This window comes from Sesamum indicum, linkage group LG8 (genome assembly GCF_000512975.1).
Source record: "Sesamum indicum cultivar Zhongzhi No. 13 linkage group LG8, S_indicum_v1.0, whole genome shotgun sequence".
NCBI lineage: Eukaryota > Viridiplantae > Streptophyta > Magnoliopsida > Lamiales > Pedaliaceae > Sesamum > Sesamum indicum.
Window position 1 is genome coordinate 15667043 of NC_026152.1, and position 14825 is coordinate 15681867.

Genomic DNA, 14825 nt, shown 5'->3' on the forward strand with positions numbered 1-14825 from the left:
GACCCAGACAGTCGTAAAGAGGCTGATTATGCAGATTGGGTTTGTAAATGAAAACAAGGAAACACCAAAAGAAAAATAAACACCCATAATTGACAGAGTAGGAATTGAACCCACACAACTTTGCTTCAGAATGGATAACATTTTACCTATTCCAGCCGAATGATGCAGTGCAGTGGTCCCTAATTCACTTGGTATGGAAGGATCAGCACCACGATCTACAAGGTATTTGGCAGTGCCAGTATGTCCTTGCCGAGCAGCATGGGTAAGAGGAGTGTCTCCTGAATATTAACAAAAATTTTGCATTACAAACACTAAGCAGGATATGAAGTATGAAACCACTCAACCTTAACCAAGTGATAGCCTAGTTCTATATATGCCATTTGAACTTTTAGGATGTGCTGTATAGGCCCATAATTCAGTTTACCATCTTCATCCTTTATATTAACATCCATCTTCAACTCCTCCAACAAGTACTTGCAGACCTCAGTCTGACCCTCCCTAGCAGCAAAATGCAGAGCACCTCTCTTGTTAGCATCCTTAATATCTGCTACCGTTTGGGCCAACCCTTTTCCATCATCGAGCAGCTGGGCCAATTCTATTTTTTCGCCAAGGAAAAAGAAAAGATCCAACAACCATAAGAAAAGCAGAAACAAAAACAAAAAAGCTAGAAGTAGAACTCCCTATTAAACAAGAAAATAAACAAAGAATGAAGCAAGTACTAGTTAGAAATTGGCGCTACTTACTCTTGAGGATGTCTAAATTTCCGGTCCGCGCAGCATTTAAGAAATTTTGAACTTTTTCCCTCACTGCAACCAAAAAAAAAGCATCAGAAGAAGGCCAAATTCCATATGGGCGTCGGCCTACTTTTTCAACTAAGAACGAGAAGTAGAACAAATCATAAACCTGCAAGGGCATCAGAAGCATCAGGAGCCATAAGTTATTTATTCTTCCTTTGATGTTTTGATTCTCTGGAAAAGTTATAGGGAGAATAATTGAAGTTTCAGTAGAACAAGGAAGAAGAACTCCTTTGTGTTTGCTAGTAAGAAGAGCAGGGGCTTTGCAGGGTTTTGTACTTCCAGCAAATTCTGGTTGAATTGGAATTCCTCTTCACCCCAAATGTTTTACTTAATTGCAAATCTCATCCCATGATTTTAAATTTTGTAAAAATTGGGCAGCTTTTAATCCGGAATTTCTATTCCAAATTCTGTGTCATATTACATTATAGGTAAATCACGACGAGTTTTCTAAATAATTGTTATAATTATAAATATTTTTTATTTATTTAAAATTATAAATATTCCTAAAATTATGAATATCATAACAAATATTCTATGAATATTAGTATTTTTTATTTTAAAGGGATATTTATATTTTTTAAAAAAATAACAGGTATTTATAATTATCGCAAATCTCAAAAAAGACTCTTGTAACTCACCTTTATATTCTATTTACCATATACACAACACGTGTACAAAAATTATTTCTTTTATTTTATTTAAGGAAATATTTTATATATATAATACGTACATATTATTTGAAATAAAAAATGCAACATGATTTAGAAGTTTAACCAAATTATTATGTGAAGATGTTGTACAAAATTCAATTTTGAGATTTTGATATTTTTGTTTACTCCATTCAATTTAAATTTCTACTGTATTTTTTTAAATTATTGAAAGGAATATCTTTCTCTGGAATTTTTATTCACGTAATTGACATTGATTTGAAATTTTTAAATCATGATCTTTAACGTAATGAAATTAATATTTGAGAAAATCTTTTTTTAATATATGTGACTTCTTCCATCAATTTTTTTAAGAAGTTGGTAAAATGATTGAAAGTGATCATTTTTTTAAATTATGAGTCGATTTTCAAGAATTCTGTAAATAAAATTAAAAGTATATAGAACCCAAATTATGGAACAAAGAAACACAAAGCTTCCCTATGCAATTCCAACACCAAGCTAGGTACCAACCATCTACCTCCTATCTCCAATTATGTAAAACATGTTCATTTATTATAGAAAAGTTTGAGAGGTATTTTTTAATAAATTCATTAAAAATATTAAAATCAAATTTTTATTGGAAGAATATATACAATGAATTAAAAGCAATAGGGTTCTATTTTATAGATTCATGCACATTGAACCAAGAACCAATCGCATGCTAACTATATTATCTAAGACATCACAAAAGGTCTCATCGGTAGAATCATCATCATCATCAAGCCATGCATGCACGGCTGTCCAAACCGATCGTCATAGAGATGAAGAAACAAATTTAGCACAAAGCCGATCATTTATAATTTTAAAAAAGTCGTATGTGAAAAGAAAGAAAAAACAAACTATCTAACAGCCCGACAACGTTGTCCGGCCTCTATTAGTGAGAGAAGCTCTCATGCAACCTAGAAAAGCAATTTTCTCATCCCTCGCCTTCAAAATTGCCGTACTGAAAGCTGTCGACGGCCTACGCCGTCCCTCACCGCAGAACATGTACATTTTCAAGCCTAATCAAGCAATTTTTTTTTTTCTTTTTCCTAGTTTTCATGTCTCCCTCTCCTTCTCTGTTAAATCCATCTCACCCCTTAAAGCGGATTGCCTCACAGAACATGCAACTGCTTGCGCCCAATGCCTTAGCTTTTTCTTCGCATGTTGAGGGTCATCACCTGCACATTATACAATTAGTTGTGGCAATACTAATTAGTATAGATAATCTTTTATAAGTGATTAATTGACACTAATCATGTGACTTTTTTATGTTAAAATACCAACAAAATCTATGAAATGATTAAAAAGTGAGTTTTTTTTTAAAAAATAATTATGGTATCAGTAATGAGAATTAATGGAACGAAACATGTACCGACCCTGAGCAAAAATACAACTACCACAGTATGTGAATAAGATTCAATAAAATGGTGTAAGAATTTCATGGTAAAAGAGAAATAAGGAACCCGAGTGATTGAGTGATTTATGTGATTCTAACATTCAGACCAGGGTGTAGCTCTTCAAATGAACCACCAACTGAACTACTGTCGGTTTTTGTAAATAGGTCCCATGATAATAAAATATTATAGTATTCTTATTGAAAGAGTTCAAAATATCATTTTGTTTGTTGATTTTCAACATTTGTAGTGTTGTTAGCACTCATGTCGATATTATTTAAAATAAAGAATCCAAGTCTTGCCCCGACTTACATTTGCATATCTTTTTAACAATTAGTGAGGGACAATATTGCTTTAAAGATAAAGAATTCAATTGTTGCCTCACTTTACATTATACACAACTATCGTATATTTTTTCCCAAAAAAGAATACATGGTATGTGCCCATCATTTGAGCTACATAAATTAAGAAATCTCAATCTTCAATTTTCATTAAAAATTATCAAATTAAAAGGGATGAATTCACATGAAATCAGGATACGTAGAGGTAATAGAAAGTGGGAAGCAATAACAATAGGTGAAAGTAATATGGATCTGTATATATACCTGGGCTGACAATCTTCCAAGAATCAGGATCGCTCGTGGGGCTCGGGCTCCCGCTTGAATAGCGGCCTCCGGGACTGAACGCTGAGGAGGCAGCCGGCGATCGTGCAGGGCCAGTACTGGCGGGGCTGGCAATCGGGCTGGTCAAAAACTGTCGGTTCACCGCAAAATAAAGGTCGAGGGCTGGAAGCGTTGGGCATAGCCGTCGTCCCTCCTCTTCATTGAAGCCAAAACCCAGCTCTATGCAGCCCTTAAGCTCTTTCAGATCCTCGTCTGTGAGTGTCAGATGATCATCATCCGCGGCCTCCTGCTGGATGGCAATGCTGTTCTTCCTCCTCTCCTGCTGGAGAATCTGGCGACGGCGCCTCTCCCAAGCTATGTTGCGGGGGACTTCGTTTATGGACAGCTGCTTGGATAGTTTCCTCTTAGTTTTGGGGTTACTCCACCAGCTTTCGTCAAGAATGCATGCACGTGAAAGAGACGTCGATGGTGGTGATGGTTGGATTAATGTTGTGGTTTCTGGTTCTCCCATCTCAACATATATATGTATATGTATACACACTAGCTATGGAATTGAATCAATATTTACACGTTGGGTAATCTGTGAATCAGCCAAGTCACGGGTTTGATGCCGTTTTCTGATGAAAGTAATAAGCAGCAGCCGCGGCGGAGGACAGTGGGAAAACCGCCACGGGCCGCCGTAGAGGTGGTGTTGCTTTAATTTGGCTTTCTTGTTTCTTGCTTTTGTTGGGTGTTTTGTTCAATGGTGTGGAGGCAAACACCGCCACCAGTTTAGCAGTTTTTGCTTTGGAAAACTTAAAAAACAAGTCCCATTAATGGGAGGGGAAGTCCTTGGATTCCGCCCTTTTCTTTCTCAACTCCACCCTTTCTTCCCAACTGTAACAAACTTTTATTTGGCCTATATCTGTTCCATGTCAAATCAACAAATCACATTTTTCTTCTATTTAATTTTTAATTTAATTACTAATAGTGACAGCACGATGCATATATAATCAATAATATTTTATATTTTAAAATATCATATAAATAAAAACAAAAAATTCAGCATTACAGTATTACAAATCGTCCTTCATAAACGGAAAATACATTTCTTTCTTGTATTAATATAGATTACATTTTCATAGTTACAAATTTTATGGCAATGCGAGCTTAGTGGCCTTTTGGAGTGTCAAAAGATGACATGATAGTCGGAAAAAAAGAAAATGGTATTGTGTCGAAATTATACGAGGATCAAACTCAAACTCAAATTCTAAATCAGAGCTTCTTGGATGCAATCAAATAATCTTTTCTTTAGTTTGTATGCCTAGTGAAAAATCAAAAGGTGAAATTCCACATTGAAGAGTTGGGAATTAGACATAAGAATAAACACGAAAGCAGGTTGGTTCTTTGGTGGGTTTGCATAAATTGTCATAGATCTTAAAAGGGCAATTATTGTAATCTGTATGAGAATAGGTAGGTTAATTGATTAAACCAACTTTTTCATATACTGAAAAAGGGTACAAATTCCATTATGATAATTCCCTTCTAATTAAATACACAAATTAAGAGAGAGGGTTTGATAAAAAAAAATACTAGTCAACCGTTGTGGATACATTTTTTCCTTTTTTCTAGACATTCATCATTTATCGTTTTTCTATGAACTATTTACTGTTTTTTTGTTAGTTTAGTTATGTTCCCAACACTTGTCTAATTTAGACCGGCTTAACTAATTAAAGTCGCAAGAATCTAATAATCATATTAGTCTCTGTGGGATTGACATCTCAAGTGCTACACGAGAGACGCCGTGTGCTTGCAGTCCTAACACATCACTCCATACATCTAGGGAGCCTGTCGACATGATCACTCAACCCCTGCATTTCATTTCTGCGGATGCATCAGGTGGAGGCATATGGCTTGCCACCTTTTCCAATTCAGCCCGTGCGACCTTTTCAGGTCCCATCTTGGGGTTTTGTTCAACTCTAGCATCTGGGATAGTCCCCTCTGAATTCATGGAGGTTGGGGCGAAGGGTTAGGTACACTTGGGCGCCCAACGCTTGTCTCCTCATCCTAGGCGCACCTATTGGCTATTATCCAGCAACTGCCTTCCCCATTCCATGGATACTTTTTGCAATTCAATTAATGTCCATCACCTCCTCCTGGGGGTGAGTCAACTGTTGTGGGATCTGGTTTCGTGAGGGTCCTGCCTCAGTTCTTTATTTTTCTGGGTTTTCAGTCATTTCGTTTTTGGACAGTAGTATTGGGTTTTCCATAAACGACGTGAAATGATCTGAGTTTCAACTTTCAACTTTACGTGTGTGTAGGCGTCTCCTAGCTCCAGTTTTAGTTCCAAAATCCCTCAGGTGCACCTGCACTCATAAGCTTGTTGAAAACAACACAAGGAAAGCCCTGGTAAGCTCGGTAAGAACAACACAATAACCCCCCAATGTTGAAGTTAGTAAAATCATTTAGATTTGTGCCCCCCAATGTTGAAGTTAGTAAAATTATTTAGAAGTGAAACCTTGGCGCTTATAAACCTGGCAAGCTCCTTGCCTGCAATTGATGTGCAAAGCTTGCGAGGATCAGTTGCATTTTTCCATTCATTTGTCATCTACATCCCACTAATTTTATTGTCACAACATCTTAAATCAAAGTAATGAAAACAAAGGAGATTGGTTCTTTCCTCTCATCTTTTAGACCTCAAGAGGTTCAATTCAGAAGCATCTTCTTCATTCATTCATATTACAGAAATATATAATATTTTTCTCCATACGCAGTAAAGCAAATTGAATTGTCTTTTCTTGTACATGTCAATCCAATCTATACTTGGCAGCTATTGATCTGCACATTCTTTGCCAAGCAATTAATATGGCCTGATTCCGACCCAAAACAAGAGTATTCCCTGCAAACTCCTATAACTTTGATGAACTTCTAAACAACATTAAAGTCCATGGACCATGATTTTCTCTAGATAGCATACGGAATCAGGCTGGTAGAACACCAAGACATAGAACAAAGAAAAAGTTGCCAAATAGAGAGAGCAATTTCTATACTAGTTAGCTAAACTGGAGCTATTTCAGTTTGGCCGCAAATACAACTTCTGCATATATTCCAGAATGTTTCATCATTAGTGCTTATCAGCACAAAAGATATTGCTCAAGACCGCATAATATTCATTCAATCTATTCAAATTCACCATCTATCTTTCATAGTAACAAGGTGTCGCGATTAGGCCACATGATCCTCCGCAATATTCATTCAATCTATTCGAAAATTCACCATCTATCTTTCATAGTAACAAGGTGCCGCTATTAGGCCACATGATCCTCCCTAATATTCATTCAATCTTTTCGAATTCACCATCTATCTTTCAACAAGGTGTGGCTCTTAGGCCACATGATTCTCCCGACTTCATTCAATTGCTAGACCATGGATATCAGGTGAAATCATCTACCAAACTACCAAGCACATTTTCATACTAACCGTCGAAAGCACGAGAAAAGAAGAAAGAGAAAACATACCTTTATAGCACTTCAAATCTAAAAGTTTTAAGCCTGCACTTGGATGAGAAAGATTCCAAATAAACAACTAAAACTCCAACAGCAATGAATCTCCAAGTTAGTGGTGTGAAACTTAACTAAGGGTGAGATTAGTGCCATGTTAAAATTGCATTTTCCTAATTCCAACTCCATTTAAGTTCAATATTAAGATATCAGAGCAAGAGCAAAGACCAAATCTAGAAGAGAAATATAAGAATTTTCTCATTAATATTGATAAGTTGAAGCAAATCAAGGACATATTCTTGATACAGAGGAAAAATCCCTGTTAAAATCAAATAATACTAACAAACAATACTCATCTCTTAAATCTATTACTAGCAGCTAAGAATTCAAAGAAGATCATCTAAGATCCAAAAATTTCACCTCCCAATTCCTCCCAACAAATCCGAACAATACATAAAACTCACAAGCCCAATTCATCAGCAGCAGCAGATCTCCCCCATGGCTGCAGAACTGAATCTTGAAGCTTAGACGGCAAACCCATCACTCTCCTCTGCCGCCCCTTCGCCACGGAATTCTTCCCCTTCTGCTTCTTCTTGACACTATTTAGCTTCTTTTCATTCTGCTGCCCTTTCTTCTGCTCGAAAAGCTCAGCAAAAATGCAGGAATCAAACTGGAGGGCTCGCCTTCTTCTTCTCCTCCTGATCTTGACGCGGCGCTGGATATAAGGGACTCCGATGACGGACCCAGCAGTAACTTGGTGAATGGCTTTCACGAGCAGATCGAGGCCGTGGCAGCGATGGGCCGTCGTCGCGAGCAAAGAAAACGGGTAAGAACTGGAGGAATCTTGCGATGAAGCTAAGGAAGAATGAGCGGCAGTGATCGATGACGAGGACGATGAAGAAGAGGATGACGAAGATGATGATGGTGAAGATGAAGAAACAGGGTGATCTACTGCAGGAAGTTTTCTTCCACGAATCCTCATGGGAAACAAGAATTGGCTGAAACGGGTTGCTTCTTTGTGAGTGGTTTTGCTGTTCTTGTGTGGAGCTAGATCGGTGCAAGAAGCAGGAGAAGAGCCTGAGTTAGAGAATTTCTTGTACAGTGAATAGAAATTATTTTCTTCCGAGCTCGCCCTCTCTCTCTCCCCTCTCTCCGTATACGCATATATATATGGGAAAGAAAGGGGTCAGTGCGACAGTTAAACGGTAATTACATAAGAATGGTAATAGAAAATTGACTGTTCTTGTTTTGATTGGGCACAGGAACAGAGCAAAGGGGACTATGATCAACGCAACGACTCGAGGTAAAAAATTTGCCAAGAATATCAAACACGGGAGTTAAGGTGTTTGCTGGGCTTGGTGAGGCTGGACCGCTGGAGAAGTGGGCCAATCTTGGAGGCTTAGTGATATAGTTAGATTTTACGTGTTTATATTGTGGAAACTAACTTGAATTTAGTGTCGTTTTGAGTTGATTCATCTGGATTATTATCGTTTTGATCTGTTTCTAATTTTGGAATACTGTTTTTCAAGTTTTCTCAATCTGTAGGCTTGATCAAAGATGCATGAGGCTAAAAGAAGATAAAGTGATAACATCTAGAAGGGTAGAGGTCAACCACAAATAACAAAGTAATAATGCAATTATAAATTTAAATAATTTTGTAGAGTAATATTTCACATAATTTCACGTATGCACTGCATGTGATTTTTTTTTTATATAAAAAAATCAACTGAAAAATAGTCATATATAAGTGAGTGCAAATTTCACAAAATTAAAATGATAAATTAACATAAAAAAAATTTAGATAACAAAGTATAATTTAAATGACAAAATATAATTTATCGTAACTTTTCCCAACTATACACATTCTAATGAATTATACATTGACTTGAAAACTGTTTTAGAGTTTTCTTTAGGAAAACCTTAAAAATGGAAATAAACATTGATTGTCTTTTTTGCATAGTTAAGTTTTTCATTTGTGTATATATTACATGCATCTCACGTATTGATTTCTAATAAAAGAAAATGTCAATGTTGAAAAGGTTTTAAGAAACATAGTCACCATGTGATGAACTTTTAGCAATTTCTCTAATTTGGACAATCTCAAAGAATCTGGTTTGGAATGGTCCGGAACGAATTTTTGTGAACATATAGTTTGAGACAGTATGATTAAAAATAATATTTCACGTTGGGTTCATAAAGCACTTCCTATTTTGAAATGACCCCCTGACACCCTCTCCCAAATTACAACATTCTTTTATATTGTACCTAAAATATCTATCTTTTACTAAATATTTCACATGTTTCTATTTATGGTTCTTATAGAGCTACATTGCAAGAAATATTTTTTTTTCCAGGTCTGAAGCATTGCTTCTATGAGTTTTTATTAAACGACAAATTGAACTTTTCATAAAATATATTAGGATTTTGCAACAACAATTAACTCCAAAAGAGCTACAAATAATGTTGAAAACTTAAGGATTTATATTCAGACTAAAGATTTGAGGAAGTTTATGTAACTATCTTCAAAACAAGGATAAAAATAAAAAATGAAAAATCCATATTTGGAATCCTGTTTTCTCAAAGCATGAGTTTCGGGGCAACTATTATGCATACATATAAGTTCTATTTATATATGTTTTTACTCATATTTAAGTCTTTGACAATTAAGAACATATTTTACTTACTTCGAATCATTAAATATTGAATGTTAATTAACTAAAGTAACATTTAGAAAAAAAGATCTAAAAGCAAGGTGATTGAAAGAGTCCTAATATGTAATTAAAGAAATCACATAAATTACCAAGATATATATACAGCTCATGATTCAGACATCACATTTGACAAGTCAACAGAAAAGAAAACTGTCATGACAACATTTTTAATATCACATATATGAAAACTTAGAAGTTTTTACATACTAAAGTTTCAAAAACTAAAACTACCAAAGGGTGAAAAGACATATATTTCACAACTCAACAACAATATTTGCATTCTCATTCTCCTTCACATGAGAACTTCTTGTTGTCTCTTTCGGATGATGATCCTTCATGATCTTCAAATCTGCTGGTTTCATTCATGTTTTATATTCAATCCTTACCGTTTGGAATAGTGGGGGAGTTTTTACCTTCGGTAAATGCTCACATCGTGACGAGCTGCTCTTTCACAAAGTACCTTGTCCTTTGGATTCTTTACTGCATCACCACAACTATTTCTCCTTGTTAGCTTTGGTGATTTAGCACGAGTGACCGGTAACTGCATACAACCATTGAAAGAATAGTATGATTCTGTACCAAGAGACGGGCAGCACGAAATGAGATGTTTCCTTAAGCTCAAATGATTAAGGTTTTTTATACATTGGCAGAAAAGAAATGACCAACTGTGGAATGTGAACTTGCACATTAGGGAGCATGTTGAGACAATCAAGTATCTACAATGTCATTATCATTCCTCAAAGCCTACGACTTTTAGATACCTTTTTAAGCTCAGGTTTTGGGGGAGGCCCTTCTCGATAAAAATCAGGAACTGGATTTGCTTTGTACACCATGCTCTTCCTCAGCTCCTTAATAGCTGCCGCTTCCTCCTCCTACAAATTAACATGAAGAAATAAGAATGCATATAACCTTTGTAATATTTTTAGAAGAAGGAGATGACGAAGAGGAAATATGGAATTGGAAATTGCACAAAAAATGTTACAAAAATGGAAATTTTCAAGGGCATACGAAAAAGTTGTACCTTGACTTTGGCTTCATGTTCAAGTCTCTCTTTCTCCAAAGCTTTGTGCTTTTCCTCCAACTTTGCATAAAACTAAAAGAGGTGGGCAACAAAAAAAGTAAAAAGTATTTATTGAAAGAAAGGTGAGAGCGTGATAGTAGATTACACATTAACGTCCCTCTTAAAGAAATGAAAAATTACCTCCTTGCGTTTCTCTAAACGGTCCACGCAAGTGAATTTTGGAGCAACCGGAACTGTAACTCTGGATCTAATTGTCCGTTGATACGTTGCATCACTATGAATGTCAAGGCCATATCAAATAGCTAGAGTAGAATAAAAGACAACTATCTCATGAGCAATAGCAAGAAAGAAGAGAAGAAAAACTAAGAAATGAAAAACCAAACTCAGAGTAAGGATACGAGGACGCCATGGAACAATTGTCTTCTTCATGGTAAACATTTTTATAGTGGAGAAGTTGCTGCTTTGTTGACATGGAAGGAGAGTTTGGCTGTAATAAAAATTGGCATAATCAGCATCAAATTACATTTCCATTAAAGCAATGATTATGTGTATCTTAGAGTTGAGTTTTATGCATAACTAAACTTCAGCAACATTTATTCTCGTAAGTTAGTCATCACATACAACACATTAACAAACTTTTAGATGGCGTAGTGCTATGTCAATCAAAACTACATAATCAAAAAATAGTATAAAACTGCAGGAGGACCCCATCATTAGGCGACAATAATACTCTAGATTATAATTTGCTCAAATGATGTCAGTAATAACCTAGACCTGTTTCTTCTTTTATTAAATTCACACCAATTTAAAAGAACAAAAATTATCGATGTAATTTATCAAAAAACTCTAACCACAACTCCACATATAACCATCATAGTAAATTGGGGCTTCACTTAGTATCTAAGCAAATAGATTACTAATTCAAGGTAGACTTACCTGATTATAAATTAAGTGTATTCAAGAATGAATAGGAAGTACATCATAAAACAATAGGGAAAATACAAAATATCATGGTACACGAAGAAAGCAATTTACCTGCTGCTTTTCTGTGTTCTTAGGACTATGTAGATCATTAGACCGTGGTGAAAAATCCGCTCCGGAATCATTGGTCTCAACCCCCTTAGTATACAAAGTCTGTTTCTCATCCTCTGTAGTAGGTGCCGGCTGCTCTAAAGAATTTGCAACTGTTGTGCCATCAACAACAGACCCCGACGATAGCTTTGTTGACCAGCTCAATGTTTTCCCAAATGACTTCCTAGCCTCGGTTTCATTGATTTTCTCTTCAAGCTCACGTTTGATGCTTTTGACACCTGTAACATCTTGCATCTTGTTATATTTATCAGGTATGCCATTCACAGTCTGATCACCAGGTTCATAATCTCTCGTCTCAACTTTTTCTGGTGACACTTTAGGTGAAACATGAATTGCGGCTTCATTGGTGCCATTGGATATCACATTGACCATGCTGGGCTTCTTGTCAATGCGTAAGCCTGTAACGTCCCTTCCCATTTGCCTCCATGAAGATAAAGTCGAACCATCAAAAAACATCCATTTTTATGATGTTTGAAATTTTGTTTCATGTGATGATAATAAAGTAACTCACTAGTGGAAGAAATCAATATGGCTCACATCATTGAAGCAACTTGTACATAGAATCGGAAAAATGTTACTCCATTGTGCATCTTAATGCAGCCCCACGAGATATTTTATTCTTTTTTTTTTAAAAAAGAAAAGAGCAACTTGAGAGCTAAAATACCACCAAAGTACAATATAATTATTGTATAGTCCAGTCGCCTTTCCACATTAAAATAAAACACAAAAAGCATAAATATATCTTCTAATTCTCTCCCTTCTTCGTATTCTTTACGTACATTTGTGACCCAAAACTTTTTCAGATGAAATAGAAATGGAACAATATGAAACCATCAATTTTATCAGTGGAAAAAGAGAAAATTCTCTTTTACAATGGGCCGGAGAAACAAGCATAATCCTCCCACCAAAAACTTTAGATGCAATGGAAAATCAAAATTGAAGCAGAGCAAATACACCTCTTTGGTAAAAGTTCAAACTCAAAATGAATATTAATACTCAAATAAGTAAAAATGAATAAAAGACAAACGCACAACGTTTTCTCAGTGCAATATTCATCCAAAATATTCCTCATCCTCAATTCCACACCAAATTACCATCAACGAATGAAACGGAAAGAATAGCAATAAAAAAGCTGCGCACATCAAAGCTCAATGCTCCCTCTCTTCTCCAGCTTCACGTGACAAGATTATATGTAAACAAAAGCTCTCAAAAACAAACACACAAATTCAAATATTGAGAGAAATGACAACATTTAGTTAACATGCAAATTAAACCAACGAATGCCAGAAAAATGCATGAAATGGTTGGCAGAAAGGGTATGATTAAAGCAACAAAAACAAGAAGAAAATAAACGAAAAAGAAAAAAAAAAATCCTTACAAATAGGTTTTTCCTTTCTTCTTCCCTCTCCTTCCAATCTGCGTTGTAAAATATCCAAGAAACACCAACAATCACAACAGCCAGCACCTACAACAAACAAACAAACGTGATCTCAACTTCCTCTCTCTCTCCCTCACCTCCCCTCCCCTCCCCTTCCCTGATGTTTATTTCATGCTTTTTGTATTACTATTCTTCCTTCTCTTCTTTGTTTTAGTCCTCTAGTTAGTCTCCATTGTTCAAACCATTTTTCTCGGCCTACTGCTAATTTATTTACGGCTTATAATTATTTTATTTTCTTTCTTCTTCTTATTTTTGTTAATAATTGAGATATGAAAATAATATTAATTATTTTTTTAATGAAATAATATCTACGTATACTGTTATAAAAGAAAATCTTTTGTTCGTATCAATCTTTTAATACCCTAATCTACCCTTTAACAAAATTTGGTTAAATTAGTAATTTCAATTTTTTTTAATAATCTCACAATTATATTTTTTATTTCTCTTAACTACCCACTCTCTACAATTCTGTCTCAACTTACTTCTCTATATTTATTATAATTTATAATTGTAGTTAAAATTAATTACATATCTCATTTGAAAATGCGAAATTACACTTTATTAAAAAAAATTATGAAATTACACGTGCACCTTCTTTGAAAATTACTGCTTTCACCTGATCCCATCTCGTTAAACTTTAGACAGAAAATATTAACATTTTATTAACATCACTCCATACACATATATATATATATATTATCATGATAGTTTGGAATCTTGTCATTTTATAAAACACCTAGGGCATTGTTTGGATTTATGTTTTTGCATTTATATGTGTGTTTTTTTTTTTTTAACTTTTTATATATAACATATATATATTTTTTATGTATATAATATAAAATAGACATAATTTGTCAATAAACAGTGATTTTTGTCTAAAAAAATATAACATGAAACATAAAATATTGATATATATACATATTTATATATAAAAATATATAATTTTGACAATAAACAGTGTTTTTTGTCTCTCAAATACCAACATCAAACATACACCACTTATTTTAAAATATTTTAATTACCCCAAATCCAAACATATCATCTTTTTTCAACACACACTTACTTATCTCTGATTTTTTTTCTCTATCTTCAAAACACAAAACAAGACATTTAAAACACAAATCCAAACATAAGGCTAGTTTCATGTGAAAGATTTTAAAAATATTTTGAATTGTATGGGGATTTTAAAAGAATAATGTTATGAACAACGATTTTAAAAGAATACATATTTATATATATATATAATATAAAAGAGATGATTTGACAATAAACAATAATTTTTGTCTAAAAAAATTACGACATTAAACACACAATATTTATATATAAAAAATATATAAAAGAAATATGATTTGACAATGAACAGAGAAATTTGTCTCTCAAATACTAACATCGAACCTACACCATTTATTTTAAAATATTTTAAATTATCTCAAAAAATAAATTCAAACATACCGTTTATTTTAAACACACTTATTTACTTATATCGCTATGTCGTTTTTAAACGATGGTGCGAGCGTGTTAATAGCACGAGGATAAAAAGAAAAAAAAAAAAAAAAAAAAAAATTCCATTTCAGAACACAT

At 34.4% G+C, this 14825-nt stretch overlaps 3 protein-coding genes across 4 annotated transcripts in view; all 3 read right to left on the reverse strand.

The window, feature by feature from the left end:
* The window catches only part of LOC105169397 (ankyrin-1), a 12048-nt gene extending 10984 nt beyond the window's left edge, over positions 1 to 1064 (reverse strand). For both annotated transcript variants that reach the window (XM_020696388.1, XM_020696387.1), the window contains exons 1-4: positions 904 to 1064; positions 744 to 806; positions 425 to 595; positions 147 to 278 (exon numbers count right to left, since the gene is read on the reverse strand). In XM_020696388.1, the coding sequence (XP_020552047.1) occupies positions 147 to 278; positions 425 to 595; positions 744 to 806; positions 904 to 934 (397 nt within the window). In that variant the 5' untranslated portion in view covers positions 935 to 1064. The remainder of the gene's footprint in view (positions 1 to 146; positions 279 to 424; positions 596 to 743; positions 807 to 903) is intronic.
* On the reverse strand, positions 2143 to 4281 carry LOC110012476. Its single transcript, XM_020696389.1, has 2 exons — positions 3486 to 4281; positions 2143 to 2664 (listed from the first exon to the last, which is right to left on the reverse strand). Exons 1-2 carry the CDS (start codon positions 4012 to 4014, stop codon positions 2543 to 2545), a joined length of 651 nt encoding a protein of 216 aa, XP_020552048.1. The 5' UTR covers positions 4015 to 4281; the 3' UTR covers positions 2143 to 2542.
* LOC105168891 (protein WVD2-like 2) lies at positions 9834 to 13404 on the reverse strand. The gene is made up of 7 exons (XM_011089085.2): positions 13185 to 13404; positions 11750 to 12227; positions 11113 to 11201; positions 10895 to 10988; positions 10715 to 10786; positions 10455 to 10565; positions 9834 to 10234 (listed from the first exon to the last, which is right to left on the reverse strand). Exons 2-7 carry the CDS (start codon positions 12221 to 12223, stop codon positions 10103 to 10105), a joined length of 972 nt encoding a protein of 323 aa, XP_011087387.1. The 5' UTR covers positions 12224 to 12227; positions 13185 to 13404; the 3' UTR covers positions 9834 to 10102.

Excerpts from the sequence above, each read along its gene's own strand:
- LOC105168891 (XM_011089085.2), bottom strand. The coding sequence starts at position 12,223 with ATGGGAAGGGACGTTACAGGCTTACGCATTGACAAGAAGCCCAGCATG. Across the intron at positions 10,787-10,894 it reads GTTTAGAGAAACGCAAGGAG|TTTTATGCAAAGTTGGAGGA; the intron begins GTAATTTTTCAT and ends CACCTCTTTTAG. Across the intron at positions 10,235-10,454 it reads CAAAACCTGAGCTTAAAAAG|TTACCGGTCACTCGTGCTAA; the intron begins GTATCTAAAAGT and ends GGTTGTATGCAG.
- LOC110012476 (XM_020696389.1), bottom strand. The coding sequence starts at position 4,014 with ATGGGAGAACCAGAAACCACAACATTAATCCAACCATCACCACCATCG. Across the intron at positions 2,665-3,485 it reads TTGGAAGATTGTCAGCCCAG|GTGATGACCCTCAACATGCG; the intron begins GTATATATACAG and ends TATAATGTGCAG.